General features: G+C 41.8%; 1 protein-coding gene across 2 annotated transcripts in view; it reads left to right on the plus strand.

Moving 5' to 3' along the window:
- Window positions 1–13,164, plus strand: part of fer1l4 (fer-1 like family member 4) — a 139,241-nt gene that overhangs the window by 38,979 nt on the left and 87,098 nt on the right. For both annotated transcript variants that reach the window (XR_011339998.1, XM_069884593.1), the window contains exons 12-14: window positions 273–432; window positions 4,092–4,275; window positions 10,616–10,802. Coding sequence is in view for 1 of the 2 variants with exons in the window: in XM_069884593.1 (XP_069740694.1) it covers window positions 273–432; window positions 4,092–4,275; window positions 10,616–10,802 (531 nt within the window). In the remaining variant the exon portion in view is untranslated. The remainder of the gene's footprint in view (window positions 1–272; window positions 433–4,091; window positions 4,276–10,615; window positions 10,803–13,164) is intronic.

Genomic DNA, 13,164 nt, shown 5'->3' on the forward strand with positions numbered 1-13,164 from the left:
TAAATATTCCGAGTATAACAACCACTTACCACTTATTAATAAAAAAATTATAATGATCATGCGAAACATACGTAATTTTTTCCATTATTAAACAATATTTCATCTCATTATGCCATCTATTAATATCAATCATATTTGTATCTTTCCATGTACTAGCAATACATTTTTCTGTTACGGATAAAGCTAAATGTAGGTATCAAACTCATGAGCATAATGCAATTTGATCTTATTAATATTGTCAGGAAATTACAAATTGTTCTTTTTATTGCTAGATCATGGTTTTTATCATAAATGGGCTATTCTGACTGACCCTAAAGACACAAAAAGTGGAATTAAAGGTTTTGTGAAGTGTACGATCTCAGTGATGGGGAGAGGTGATATCCAAGGGGTCCTGCCTGGTGTTAGTACTAAACAGGATGAAGATGTTGAAAAGTGAGTAGAACTGAAACCAATCCATGTTGTGACTTAGATGTTCCCTGAAGGTTTGCAAAATAACACTTCCTGTACAGTGAAAATTTCAGATCAAATCATGGCGGAAGCAAGTACCCCTGGCTCATTCTGTCGGAGTTTCTCTTCTCAACATGCTCAAGCACCCTATTTTTCTTTTGTGTACATTTCTTTCTTCTTGAGTACAGGTTAAAGCATCGGTTCTAATCACATAGCACCTATTGCATAGGATTGCATAGTCCTCTATGGCTAGTAAGGGATTATTTAAGATGGCATGTGAATGGAAAGAAAAAGGTTGAGAACCATTGCTTTGAATTAATCGGTAATTAGAAATTCTATCTGGTCTGCAGGAAAAAGAATATCAGGGTTGAATGTACTCTGACAATAAATTTGAACTTTGAACCTAATCCCATGTGTTGATCCGCACTCTCAGCTCATTATCTTACCTGTGAGGCTCCTTGCATTATAGTAAATATTACAAGAATATTGGTTCTCCTCCAGTTTAGATGTGGTGCTTTCTCCCAGTACAGGTCACTGCTGGCCAGAAGAGGTGCCAGTGATCCAAATACCTGATGCACTCCCCTCTGCACCAGCTCCCCATCCAACTATTCAGCAATCCTATTTTCCCATTCCTTTCCTCACTAGCGCATGGCACAGGGTATAATCTGGAGGTTACCTTCATCATTCATATCAACATAGACCATGAGCTGCAATTATTCGTGCTCCCCTTTCTCATCTGCTCTCTGACATTTTACTAAACTTCATGAGTATAAGATGATATTAAATCACTCATTATTGGAGAGCACTCCATCTCAGAAATCAGCAAAGATGAGTTCCCCAGGTGGCATAGCGGTTAGCACTACGCTGTTACAGCTCCAGCAACTAGGGTTCGAATCCCGTGCTGTCTGTAAGGAATTTGTACATTCTCCCATGTCTGCGTGGGTTTCCTCCAGGGGCTCAGTTTCCTCCCACCATTCAAAAATGTTCCAGGATTTATAGGTTAATTGGGCAGCATGAGCTTGTTACTGTACCGAATATTATATGATTCTTAAAAGCAAAAGTTGCTTGGAAGAATAATTAAGATTTTTTTGTTTTAAAACGTGTATTGTAAATTTCTTGCCGTTATTTGAAAGGAATATTTGGGGGAATGCAGACACTTAACAATTTAATTTCCTAATGAAGAAATTGTTCTTTGCTTCATTCTGAATGTGGCCAAACTGAATGTGTGGGTTAGAGCATGGCAGATCTCAAAAAGTGAAAAGTTTTCCTCTCTGATGAACATTACAGAAAGGCAGAATATTTTCTTAAGTGAAAAGAAATTGGGTAACATTGATGTTCAAAGGCACCTGTTGTGCTTGTACGTAAACCATTGAAGAAACATGCCTAACCCTAACCCTTCTCGTCTGGGCCGAACCATTTTTCTGCCTAGTCCCACTGATCTACACCCAGTCCATAGCCCTCTGTACCCCTTCCATCCATCTACCTGTCCGAATTCTTCTTAAAGGTTAAAATTGAGCTCACACCTCAGTTCAATAAAACCAAAATAGAGATGCTGGAAATCTAAAACAAAAACAACAAATGCTAGATGCATTCAGCATGCCGGGCCACATCTGTGGTAAGAGAAAGAATCATCAGAATTTCTTTGATGTTTGACCTGAAACATGAAGTGTGGTGCCCTTCCCAAAGATGAACTGTCAAGAATTTCCAAAGTTTGCTCCGGGAATAGTGGAATTGTCTTATTAGGAGAGACTGAGTAGGCTCAAACTTCTAGAGGAAGTTAATAGGGAAAGCAGCATCTGTGAAGGCTGAGAGCTGACTTTTCTGGAACAGTGTTGACCGGAAACCACCATTCCTTCATCTCCAATGATGCTGATTGGCCGATAAGTTCCTCCAACAGATTGACTTGGCTCTAGATTCCAGCATTTTCTTCAGGATTCTTTTCTTGTTGTGTAATAAAACAGCTGTAATATCCCACACAATTGCCTTTAGTCTGCCATAAGATTTGCCATTAGCAGAAATTTTCAAGCACCTCCTACTGTCAGAGAATGAGAAGCAAAAGATAGACCCCAGAGTCAATGAATGTTTGTGGATTCATCTTCAACCCACCCACCCCCACCCTTCAACCTCTGCAGCTGCACGAACTTCAGTTCAAACCATTGGCAACCCAAGCTCCAGATCCAAGCCTCTGATAGGATCACAAAGCCTTCAGTGCCCAAGGACCCTCAGGAGTGCCTCCCGCCCTCAGCACCCTCTTGCATCCTGGTTCTGATAGCTGGTACCCCTTCAGCCAGTCTCAAGCCAGTTGCCAGCCTGGTGTGAGTCCTTTGACTGAAAGTTACCAGCAGCCCTGTGCCAGTCATCTACCCAGAGACTGTGACTTCTCCAGGCCATTGCCAAATACAAGCCCCACCATTGGCTCCTTTAGTAGGCTATTTAAACCCTGTACAGAGGCATCGATAGTTGAACTGGATGGCAGAACCCTGTGGAGGAGCGCTATGTCTCCGCTCCCTGCAGCGCTGCTATTGCAAATATATATGTGTATTTCGCTGTGTAATGCTCAGCAAAAGGTGTAAGGTGCTCTTTCCATCCAGAGCATAGAGGTCACCCTTGGGCAAGGTGTACCTGCTTAGCCTCCCAGTCAGGTTCAGGTGAAGCCGTAGATTGTAGATGGTGGATGGTTTTTAGAAGGAGATTCTACAAATTGGAGTTTATGGTAGTGAAACTAAAAATGCTGGACAGATGAATTTACTGATCAATGCCCAGGATTACCCATCCAGTCTGGACATTGCAACTGATGAAGGAAATGGGAAACCACTTCAGTATTTTCAACATCGACTATGGTCTCAGCTCAAAGATGGAGACTTCACTGAAGAAGAACAGGGGAGGCAACAACTACAATTCAGAGGGTCAGAGATCATGACAGATGGAGAAACATGATCGCCCGTGCCGAACGGCGCATAGAGAGAGAGAGATAGAGAGAGAGAGAGAGAGAGGGTGGGGGGGGGCTGGAAAGACCAGCTGCAGTACAGGTGTTCCCTCTGACTGAAGCAGCAAGGTTCTAGGTTCACAGTTTCAAATGAAGGGATAAGCCATTTAAGACTAGGATGTGAAAATAGTCCTTTTCTCAGAAAGGAAGAGAACAGGAAAGGTGTATCTGTGGTATTCTCAACCTCAACACTGCAAAGACTCCATCATTGAACCAATTTGAAAAAGCTACAACAGATTTTGTTGATGATGTTGTTAATGGTGCTGTGCTGTAATATCATTCATGGCAAGGCCGGTTCAATGGGCAAGTCACCTCCTCCTGCTCCTATTTCTTATGTTCTCTCTTAAGTGTCTTGCTGAATCTTGACAGTATGACCACTGATTCTTCCCCTCTCCTGATATGAAGAATATCCTCCTCCTGTCCAGCCAACTAGTGAATCAGAGGTTTTTAATGACAATGTGCTAATTTTATGGCTGCATCCTATATTGCCTGAGGAACTTGCTTTATTCAATTAAATCCCTCTATGACTGTACTGTAATTTGAATGTGTCAGTTGGGCCTTACGAGTAACTGAGCAACCATTATACCATTGTTTCTCGTTATTGTCTTCAGTTCTTCATCTTGACTTTTCACAAAAAAAAAATTGTTGTTCATTGTAGGAATCTCCTGCTTCCAAAACAAGTGCCACTTGAGAGACCCTGGGCTAAATTCTACATTAAGGTGTATAAGGCAGAGGATCTCCCCAGCATGAACGCTGGATTTATGGGGAGTATTTCAAAAATTCTAGGAGAAAATAAAGTTTTCATTGATCCTTACATCCAAGTCACGTTTGCAGGACAACAGGTAAGATTTTAAATATATTCTTAATAATTAGGAATGAAATCTAAAAATTAATTCTGCCTTACATTTTTTGCTGAGAAGAAGTGAACTTGTAAAACTGATGGCCAGAAAATGACAATGTTGTCAATCTGAAGGCTGTTGTGTCCAAACTTTTCTTATGATATGTATTTGTGTGATCTCCAAGAAGCCAAGTGGGCAACCAAACCTCTCCTAGGGAACCACATTCATGGCCAAATCAATTTTTTCTTAAAAAAAAACATATGACTTGTCCCACTTTTGTTCCAATTTTTTAAAGCTTTTGAGAGCCACCAAATCTATCACACAAACAGGTAAAAAATCCCAGAGGACTACTGCATCCAGGGAAAACGGCCAGGAAAAATCCAGCATGTTCTGTTCATGAAAATCAAAGATGCAAATGCTGAAAATCTGAAGTAAAAAAGATGAACTGCTGGAAGCTCCCATGCAGACAGGCAGTATTTGTGTAAAAAGGAAGAATTGACAGTGATTCTGTTTCTCTTTTCATTTATTTCTATTCTTGGCCTTTTATCCTGTCCTGTCCTCAACAAGTATAAAATCCAACTTGTATTCTTTTCCATTAGACTACTTATCTGAAATTACTAGAAGTCTACTCAACACATCCAAAAACTGAACAAAGTCTTTAAGCTTGGAATCTTGTAACTTATGTCTGAACTATTTCCAAGGTCAGAACAAAGTGAAGGAAGGGATGTTTAAGGGAGATGTCAGTGGTAATTCTTTTTACTCAGAGAGTTGTGGGTGCCTGGAATGCTTTGCCAGGGGCGATAGATACTGAAACATTAGGGGACATTAAAAGACTCTTAGATAGGCACATGGATGTAAGAAAAATAGAGGGTTATGAGGTAGGGAGAGTTTAGTACTTTTAAGAAATATATGATTCAGCACAACATCAAGGGCCAAAGGGCCTGTACTGTGCTATAGTGTTCTATGTTCCAAAACTGCTCTCACTACTCAAAGTGAGGTCTCATCGGTGCCTTATAAAACCTCAACATCACATCCCTGCTATTTTATTCTATTCCTCTTGAAATGAATACCACCACAAACACAACATTCAAGTTCACTTTCAGGCTATTCTGCAGCAGGACACCCAGGTCCCTTTGCATCTGAGTATTTTCACTTTTGTCTCCATTTAAAAAAGTCTTACCGTTTATTTTTTTTTCACCATCAAAGTGCATGACCATACACTTTCTTACATTTGCCACTTCTCTGCCCATTCTCCTAATCTGTCTGTCTTTCTGCAACCTCCCTATTTCCTCAACCCTCCTCCGCCTACCTTTGTATCATCTGTAAACTTGATTAAAAGGCCATTCATTCCATCATCCAAATCATTAATATACAACATAAAAGAAGCGGCACCAACACCTGTGGACACCACTAGCAATCGAGAGCCAACTAGAGTACGACCCCTTGATTCCAACTCTCTGCTTCCTACCATTCAGCCAATCTATCCACACTAGTGTTGTTTTCTGTTATACCATGGGCTCTTATCATGTTAAGTAGCCTCATGTGCAGCACGTTGTCAAAGGCCTCTGAATATCCAAATTCACAACTTTCACTGCATCTCCCTATCCTGCCTGCTTGTTACTTCTTCAAAGAATTCAAATTAGTATGTCAGGCAAGACTTTTCCTCAGGAATCCATGCTGACTTTGGTTTCTGCTAATTTTTGCATATTTTAACCAGAGGACCTCTAAGTACAGGTACTCTGTAACATCATCCTTGACAATTGACTCCAACATCTTCCCAACCACTGAGAGGAAGCTTAATAGAGATCTATAAGATTATGGGTGGCATAGAAAGGGTGGACCGCCAGCACCTTTTTCCCAGGGCAGCCAGAGGACATATGTACAAAGTGAAAGGAGGGAAGTTTAGGGGATTCACTAGGGGTAAGTTTTTTACATAGAGAGTGTGGGTTCCTGGAATGCCTTGCCAGGGATGGTGGTGGAGGCTGAAACATTAGAGACTCTTAGACTGGCACATGAATAGAAGAAAAATAGAGGGCTATGAGGTAGGAAGGGTTTAGTTTTTTTTTGGTAGGAACATATAGGTCGGCATAACATCAAGGGCTGAAGTGCCTGTAAACTTCTATTAAAAACATGCAGAAATTCTGGAAGAACTCAGCTGGTCTCGCAGCATCCATAGGAGGTAAAGTTGCAGTCAGTTTATTATGCCCTTGATGAAGGGCTCAAGCCTGAAACTTCTGTAATATATCATTACCTTCTATGGATGGTGTGACACTGGCTGAGTTCCTGCAACATTTCTGTGTGTTTTTACTTCAATCACAGCATCCGCAGAGTTTAATGTTTCCATGTTAAATCACATAGGTAAGGAAACCATAACAGGTTTCAGTATTACAGAGCTGTATTGAATGGGTTATACTAATATATTCCAATCAAGATCTATTTCTATCTTCTCTTACCTTCAAAAATATTGTCTTGCCCTGCTAATATGTACATAATATTTTCTCTTTTGTTGTCCACATTAAAACTGCATTTATTTCTTTATGCTGATTGGAAGGACATTTTCAAAAGGTTGAATTCCTAGTTCATGAGTGTTTGGGAGTTGTGCTATTTCTCATATCATTCTTTTAATATTTCAGATTTATTGTCAGAGTACATACATGACATCACATACAATCCTGAGATTCTTTTTCCTGTGGACATGGCAGAATTACCATTTATTGGTAATGCAAATAAAAAGCTGTATACAATGTACACGTAAACAAATAAATGTAAACAATCTGTGCAATACAGAGAGAATTTTAAAACATCAATAAAGTGCAAAAGTAAGAGTCCTTAAATATATCCCTTATTGAGTTTGTTGTTGAGGGTTTGATGGTGGAGGGGTAGCAGCTGTTCCTGAACCTGGTGGTGCATCTTGTGGTACCTACACCTCTTTCCTGATGGTAGCAGCAAGAACAGAGTGAGTGGTGGGTACTGTGGTTTCTTGATGATTGCTCCTGCCCTCTGACGGCAGTGTTCCCTGTATGTTCTCAATGGTAGGAAAGGTTTTGCCTGTGATGTTCTGGGCTGTATCCGTGACCTTTTGGAGGGCTTTATGCCCATACCAGCCAGTCAGCACACTTTCCCCCACACATCTGGGTTTCTGATGTCAATACCAAATCTCCACAAATTCCTGAGGAATTTGAAGTGTTGATGTGCTTTCTCCACAATGCCATTAGTGTGCTTTGTTCAGGAAAGATCCTCTGAGTTAGTGACCACCCCCCCCCCCCCCCCAAGAACTTAAATTTGCTCACCTTCTCCACTTCTGATACCCCGATGATCTCAGTATCGTACACCTCTAGTTTTCCCTTACTGAAGTTTTGGTGACTTTGAGGGCAAGGTTGTTGTTGTTGCACCATTCAACCAAGTTTTCAATCTCCCTCCTATATGTTGACTCATCACCTTTCTTTATACAACCCACTACTGTGGTATTGTATTGTCAGCGAATTTGTAGATGGTATTATAGTTGTACCGAGCCACACAGTCGTAGGTGTAAAATGAGTAGAGCAGAGGGCTAAAAATGCTACCCTGTGGTGCTCTAGTACTGATGGAGATTATGGAGGAGATATTCTTACCAATCCTCTTCTTATTGTGGTCTGGAGGTGAGGAAATCCTGGATCGAAGACCTCTGGTCTGTGATTTTTGCCTCTCTTTGATGCCACTACTTTTTATACCACTGCTTTCTGGCAAATATTAATTTTGTTAAATTCCAGTCCCAGATTATTCATTTCCCTGAAGAATCATTAACATCACTCTGTGCAACATATTTACTGAAAAGATCTGCTTTTTCTTTATTTTCATTTACACTATTTCGCCATGTATGATTCTCCACTCTTAATTCCAAATATAAAACTGGAAGACCTCCGCTATTCCTTTCTTTCAATTCATCTGTCTCTGTCATATCTGTCCCTTAGATGAGGTCTTCCAGTCCCGATCATTGGAAATGTCCTCTTTCTTCCAAAAATGTGACTTCCTCTCCATTACCATCAACTCAGCCCTTATGGACAGATTATATCTCCTCCATTTCCCGCTTATCTGCCCTGGCCCCCTCTGCAAAAACAGGATTACTGTTGTCCTTACTTACTACCCCACCAGCCTCTGTAATTTCTGTCACCTACAACATGATACCACCACCAGACATATATTCCCCTCCCTTTCCCTCTTTGCCTTCTGTGGGACCACTCCCTCCCTTCCCATTAATCGTCCCCTTGGCACTTTCCTCTGGGGTTGCAGGAAGTGCCACCACACCTGTGCCCACACCTCCTCCCTCACCACTATTCGGGGCTCCAAACAGCCCTTTCAAGTGAAGTAACATCATCTACTGCATCCGGTGCTCCCATTGTGGCCTCCTCTACATCAGAGAGACTGGGCGCAGACTGGGAGATCACTTCGCTGAGCACCTTCCATCTGTTCACGTCAGTGACAGAGATCTTCCAGTGGCCAACCATTTCAATTCCATGTTCCACTCCCATACTTACACTTCTGTCCATGGCCTCATGTACTATCCCACCAAGACCACCTGTAAATAAGAGGAGCAACACCTGATATTCTGTCATGGTGTCTGCAGACTTTCGTGTTTTACAACTATTGGAATTAAACTGTGCTGGTCTTCAGGTTTCTGTGCCTTCTTCCTAAACATAGCAATGAAAAGAAGTTGTGGTCAGGGTGATGGGGTCCTTTGTGATGTTGGCTGCCTTCTTGAGGAGGTACCTCACAACAGATGTCTGCAGTGGATGGGAGGTCAAAACCTGTGATGGACCTGGCTGTGTTTGCTACCTTCTGCATTCTTGGGCACTTGAGTTACCAAAAATAGCTGTGATGCAATCAATCAGTATAGCTTCCACAGTGTATCTGTAGAACATTGCCTGAAAAAGAAACCATCAATGCTGAAAATATGAAATGCAAGTTCTGGAAAAACTCATCATTTAAGATCATTGATCTTGTGGTTGAATCTGGACTATATTATGTCGCACTGAAAGTGTTTCTTCAAAGAGCATTGATCTTTAATGGACAGTAGTGGTCATGATCACAGAGTTTGGGAGAGAGAACTGGGGTAACAGGTGACTTACAAATCGTTGATGAGACCACCCTTGGCTGTTAACTACATTTGGAATACTATGCAATTCATGAAAGATATTGGGACTTTGGGATAACTCAAAAACTGCAGATGTGGAATGAGCTGCAGCAGGAACTCGGCAGATCAGTCGGTGTCCATGGGTAGAGACGGACATCAACGTTTGATTCAGGACCCTTCATTGAGACTGAAGGGAAAGGAGCAATATCAACGATATCAAAGGAGTGAAAGAAGCTGGCGAGGGCCTACGTGATAGGTGTATGTGAGAGCTTCACAGAACTCTCTTTAGAGAGAGGAAGAACATTTTAAAGAAGGATTACCTTGAGAATTGGTGGACAAATTGAGAAATGCAGAAACTGAAGATGACGGAATCTTGAGGAGAAGAGATTTGCCAGAATCTTGCAAGGTCTTAATTACAAGGAGTTACAATGAATAGTCAAAAGGCAATGTGGTAAATGCAAGTTCGATTTTGGCATTGAAGAAAAATTTGGACAGGTACATAGATGGAAGTATATGAAGGGATGTATGTCCAGGTGCAAGTCAATGCAACTAGGCAGAATAATTGTTTGGCACAGACTAAAGGGCTGAAGGGCCTGTTCCTGTACTTTTGTGCTGTATGGAGAAGGTCTTTATTCTCTGGATCTGAGGAGTCTGAGGGTGACCTCAGAACTATATAAAATCACAAGGGTCATGGACAAAGTGAATTTTTTTCCCCAGAGTAGGTGATTCTTGAACTCGAGAGCATTGGTCTAGGTGAGAGGGGGAGATTTGAGAGTCCTGTGGGGCAACTTTATCACATCACAGTAGTTAGGCAATAACTGAAGTGAGCTGCGAGACAAATCCATAAAAGTGGGTATGGACAGATTATATGGATAGGAAGGGTTTAGAAAGATACAGACCAAATGTAGACAAATGAAATGTGCTGGAATTCCAACTTGGTCAGCGTGGACAAGTTGGACCGAAGACCCTGTCTCCATATTTCCTGTTTCCAGATTTCTATTGTATATCTTGAAGATTCAAATGTTTGTAGATATCGTGGGAGCAACAAGTCTCACCACCCCAGCAGCTTGTTACAGATTTCACCCAATCTTTGTGGGGAAAAATATGCTGCCTGCGAAGTCTACAAACTTCCTAACTTGTACCTATGTTTCAATGACTGAGTATCATGTTGTTGATTCTGCAGAAAATTCAACACACTGTAGTCTGCTGAACGTTACACTTTTACAATTACAGGGAGAAACCTCAGTGGAAAGCAACACAGTGAATCCAGTGTGGAATGAACAAATCACTTTTGTGGAAATGTTTCCTCCACTGGCTCGACGTATCAAAATCCAAGTTATTGATGACGCAAACATTAATGATGTTCCTATAGCAACTCACTTCATCAATATACAACAGATATCTGATCCCAGGATAAATGGTGAGTATGTAATGTGCTGTGAGAGGGCGGTTGAATAGACTGGAGACACAGGCTGTTAGCTCGAGTGTCACAGCATAATGTTTATTCAAATTTCGCGCGCTCGTTTATCAGGCTGGCAGTCAGACCGCGCATATGACCTGCTGCTTGCGTCATCAAGCGCGCACGCCAACTTCTGTTCTGGAGCAGAAGAGATGGATGTGCGTTGCCATCTTTGTCGCGACTGCCCCACTGACCGCACGTAACACGCGGGGCCGGTTCGTCACGGTATATTTGCGCCTCGCTACAAGTACGTGGAGCTGTTATTTGCCTCCAAACGTCTTTGCTCCATTTATAGTGGACCGCTAGTACTCGAGAATATCTTCAGAAATGAATCTGGGCAGTGACTGAAGTGTTGGTAGGGGGGCACTTTGGGAACAGTGGCCATAGTTTTGCGAGTTAAAGGTAGTTATAGAAAGTGTTTAGAACTTGAGTTGGGGTAGCTGATATCAGAGTGCAGGAGAAGTACTGGCAAAAATATATAAGTAGCAGATGCTTGCATGTACAACAACTGCTGGCGGGTTTTAAAAAGAGAGTAAGGGGTTTGGCCAGGCATTATATCGCCTCAAACTGTGCATCTTGGTGCCTCACAGTTGGGCGGGCAGCAACCTCCTTTGAAGAAGACCGCAGAGCCCACCTCACTGACAAAAGGCAAAGGAGGAAAAACCCAACACCCAACCCCAACCAACCAATTTTCCCCTGCAACCGTGTCTGCCTGTCCCGCATCGGACTTGTCAGCCACCAACGAGCCTGCAGCTGACGTGGACATTTTACCCCCTCCATAAATCTTCGTCCGCGAAGCCAAGCCAAAGAAGAAGAAGAAAAGAACCAATGAGAGTGAAAGGGAAAGGTGGTAAGATTAGGGAACCTTGGATGACAAAGGACATTGAAGGTTTAATCAGGAACAAAGAGATCAGAGAGCAGGGATAGACAAGTGGAAAAGGAGGAAGTCTTAAGGAATGTAGAGGATTTAGGAGAAAATTAGAGAAATTAGGATAGCAAAATCTTCCTTGGCAAAAAAAGATTTGGAAGAATCACAAAACAATCTGTAAGAATATGAAGGAACCAGGGAAAAAGTGTATCCTTTTAGGAATCAAAGGGGCAATCTATCTGGATGTGAGACCTAAATGAATATTCACCAAGAAGGAGGGCATGAAAGGTAGCAAGTTCAGAGAGGATCTGTGGATAATCAGGAACCAGTCAGTATGAGGATGGAGGAGGAATTAATGATAGAGAAAACAACCCCAGGTTGCTATTTGGAAGTCAATGTGAATACGGCTGGGCAATACACAAATGTGGTGGAGAAACTCAGCAGGATACACAGCATCCATACTGCTCCAGCACATATGTGTATTGACCTCTGCATCTGCAGACTTTCTTGTTTAGAAGAGATAGCTATGGCCCTAACGGTGGACTTTGCATCTTTGTTAGCTGCAGGTGAGGTAGCAGAAGACTGGAGGATAGTTAATATTGTTATTTTATTTGAGAATGGCAGCTAGAATAAGCCAATTAACTATAGACCAATGAGCCTTGCATCAGTGGGAGGGAACTGACGGAGAAAATTCTTGGAGATTTTACACATAGCGGGGAATGCCTGGAATATATTGTCAGAGGTGGTGGTGGTGGAGGCTGGTATAACAGGGACTTTTAAAAGACTTAGACGGGCACATGAACGTAAAAAAAATAGAGGATTTTGGGTATGAGGTCGGGAAGGATTAGATTGTTTTGGAGTTGGTTTATGTAGTCATCTCAGGACCAAAGGCCGAAGGGCCTTTTCTCTGCTGTAATGTTTTATGTGATAGGATTCATGTTCCATTTGAAAGGTAGGGACTGCTTTCTGATCTCCAGTAAGAAACACATCTCTACCAGTAACCTCTGGCTTCTCTGACCAAATAAATTTTGGATCCAATTCACCAAAGATCTCTTTGACCAGTCTAGCATGAGAAATCTTGTCTAATGCTGATATTGATAACATAGAGAGGACATCTAGTGGCCTAGTATCATCACTCATCTCCGTCACCTCTTCAAAAAACTCAGTCAAGTTTGTAAGTACATGGAGGGTGTCAGAGGTAAGTTTTTCATTAAGAGAGTGGTGGGTGCATGGAATGTGTTGCCAGCAATGCTGGTAGAGGAAGGTATAATAGGACCTTTCAAAGGACTATTAGATAGGCAGATGGAACTGAGAAAAATGGAGGGTTATGCAGTAGGGAAATTCTAGGCATGATCTGCTCTGCACAAAGCCATGTTGACTGTCCTTAATAAGTCCATGCTTTTAATGAGAGTAAATCCTATTTCAAAAAAAATTCCAACAAATTTGTGCAACTGA

Source organism: Narcine bancroftii, chromosome 6 (genome assembly GCF_036971445.1).
Source record: "Narcine bancroftii isolate sNarBan1 chromosome 6, sNarBan1.hap1, whole genome shotgun sequence".
Classification (NCBI taxonomy): domain Eukaryota; kingdom Metazoa; phylum Chordata; class Chondrichthyes; order Torpediniformes; family Narcinidae; genus Narcine; species Narcine bancroftii.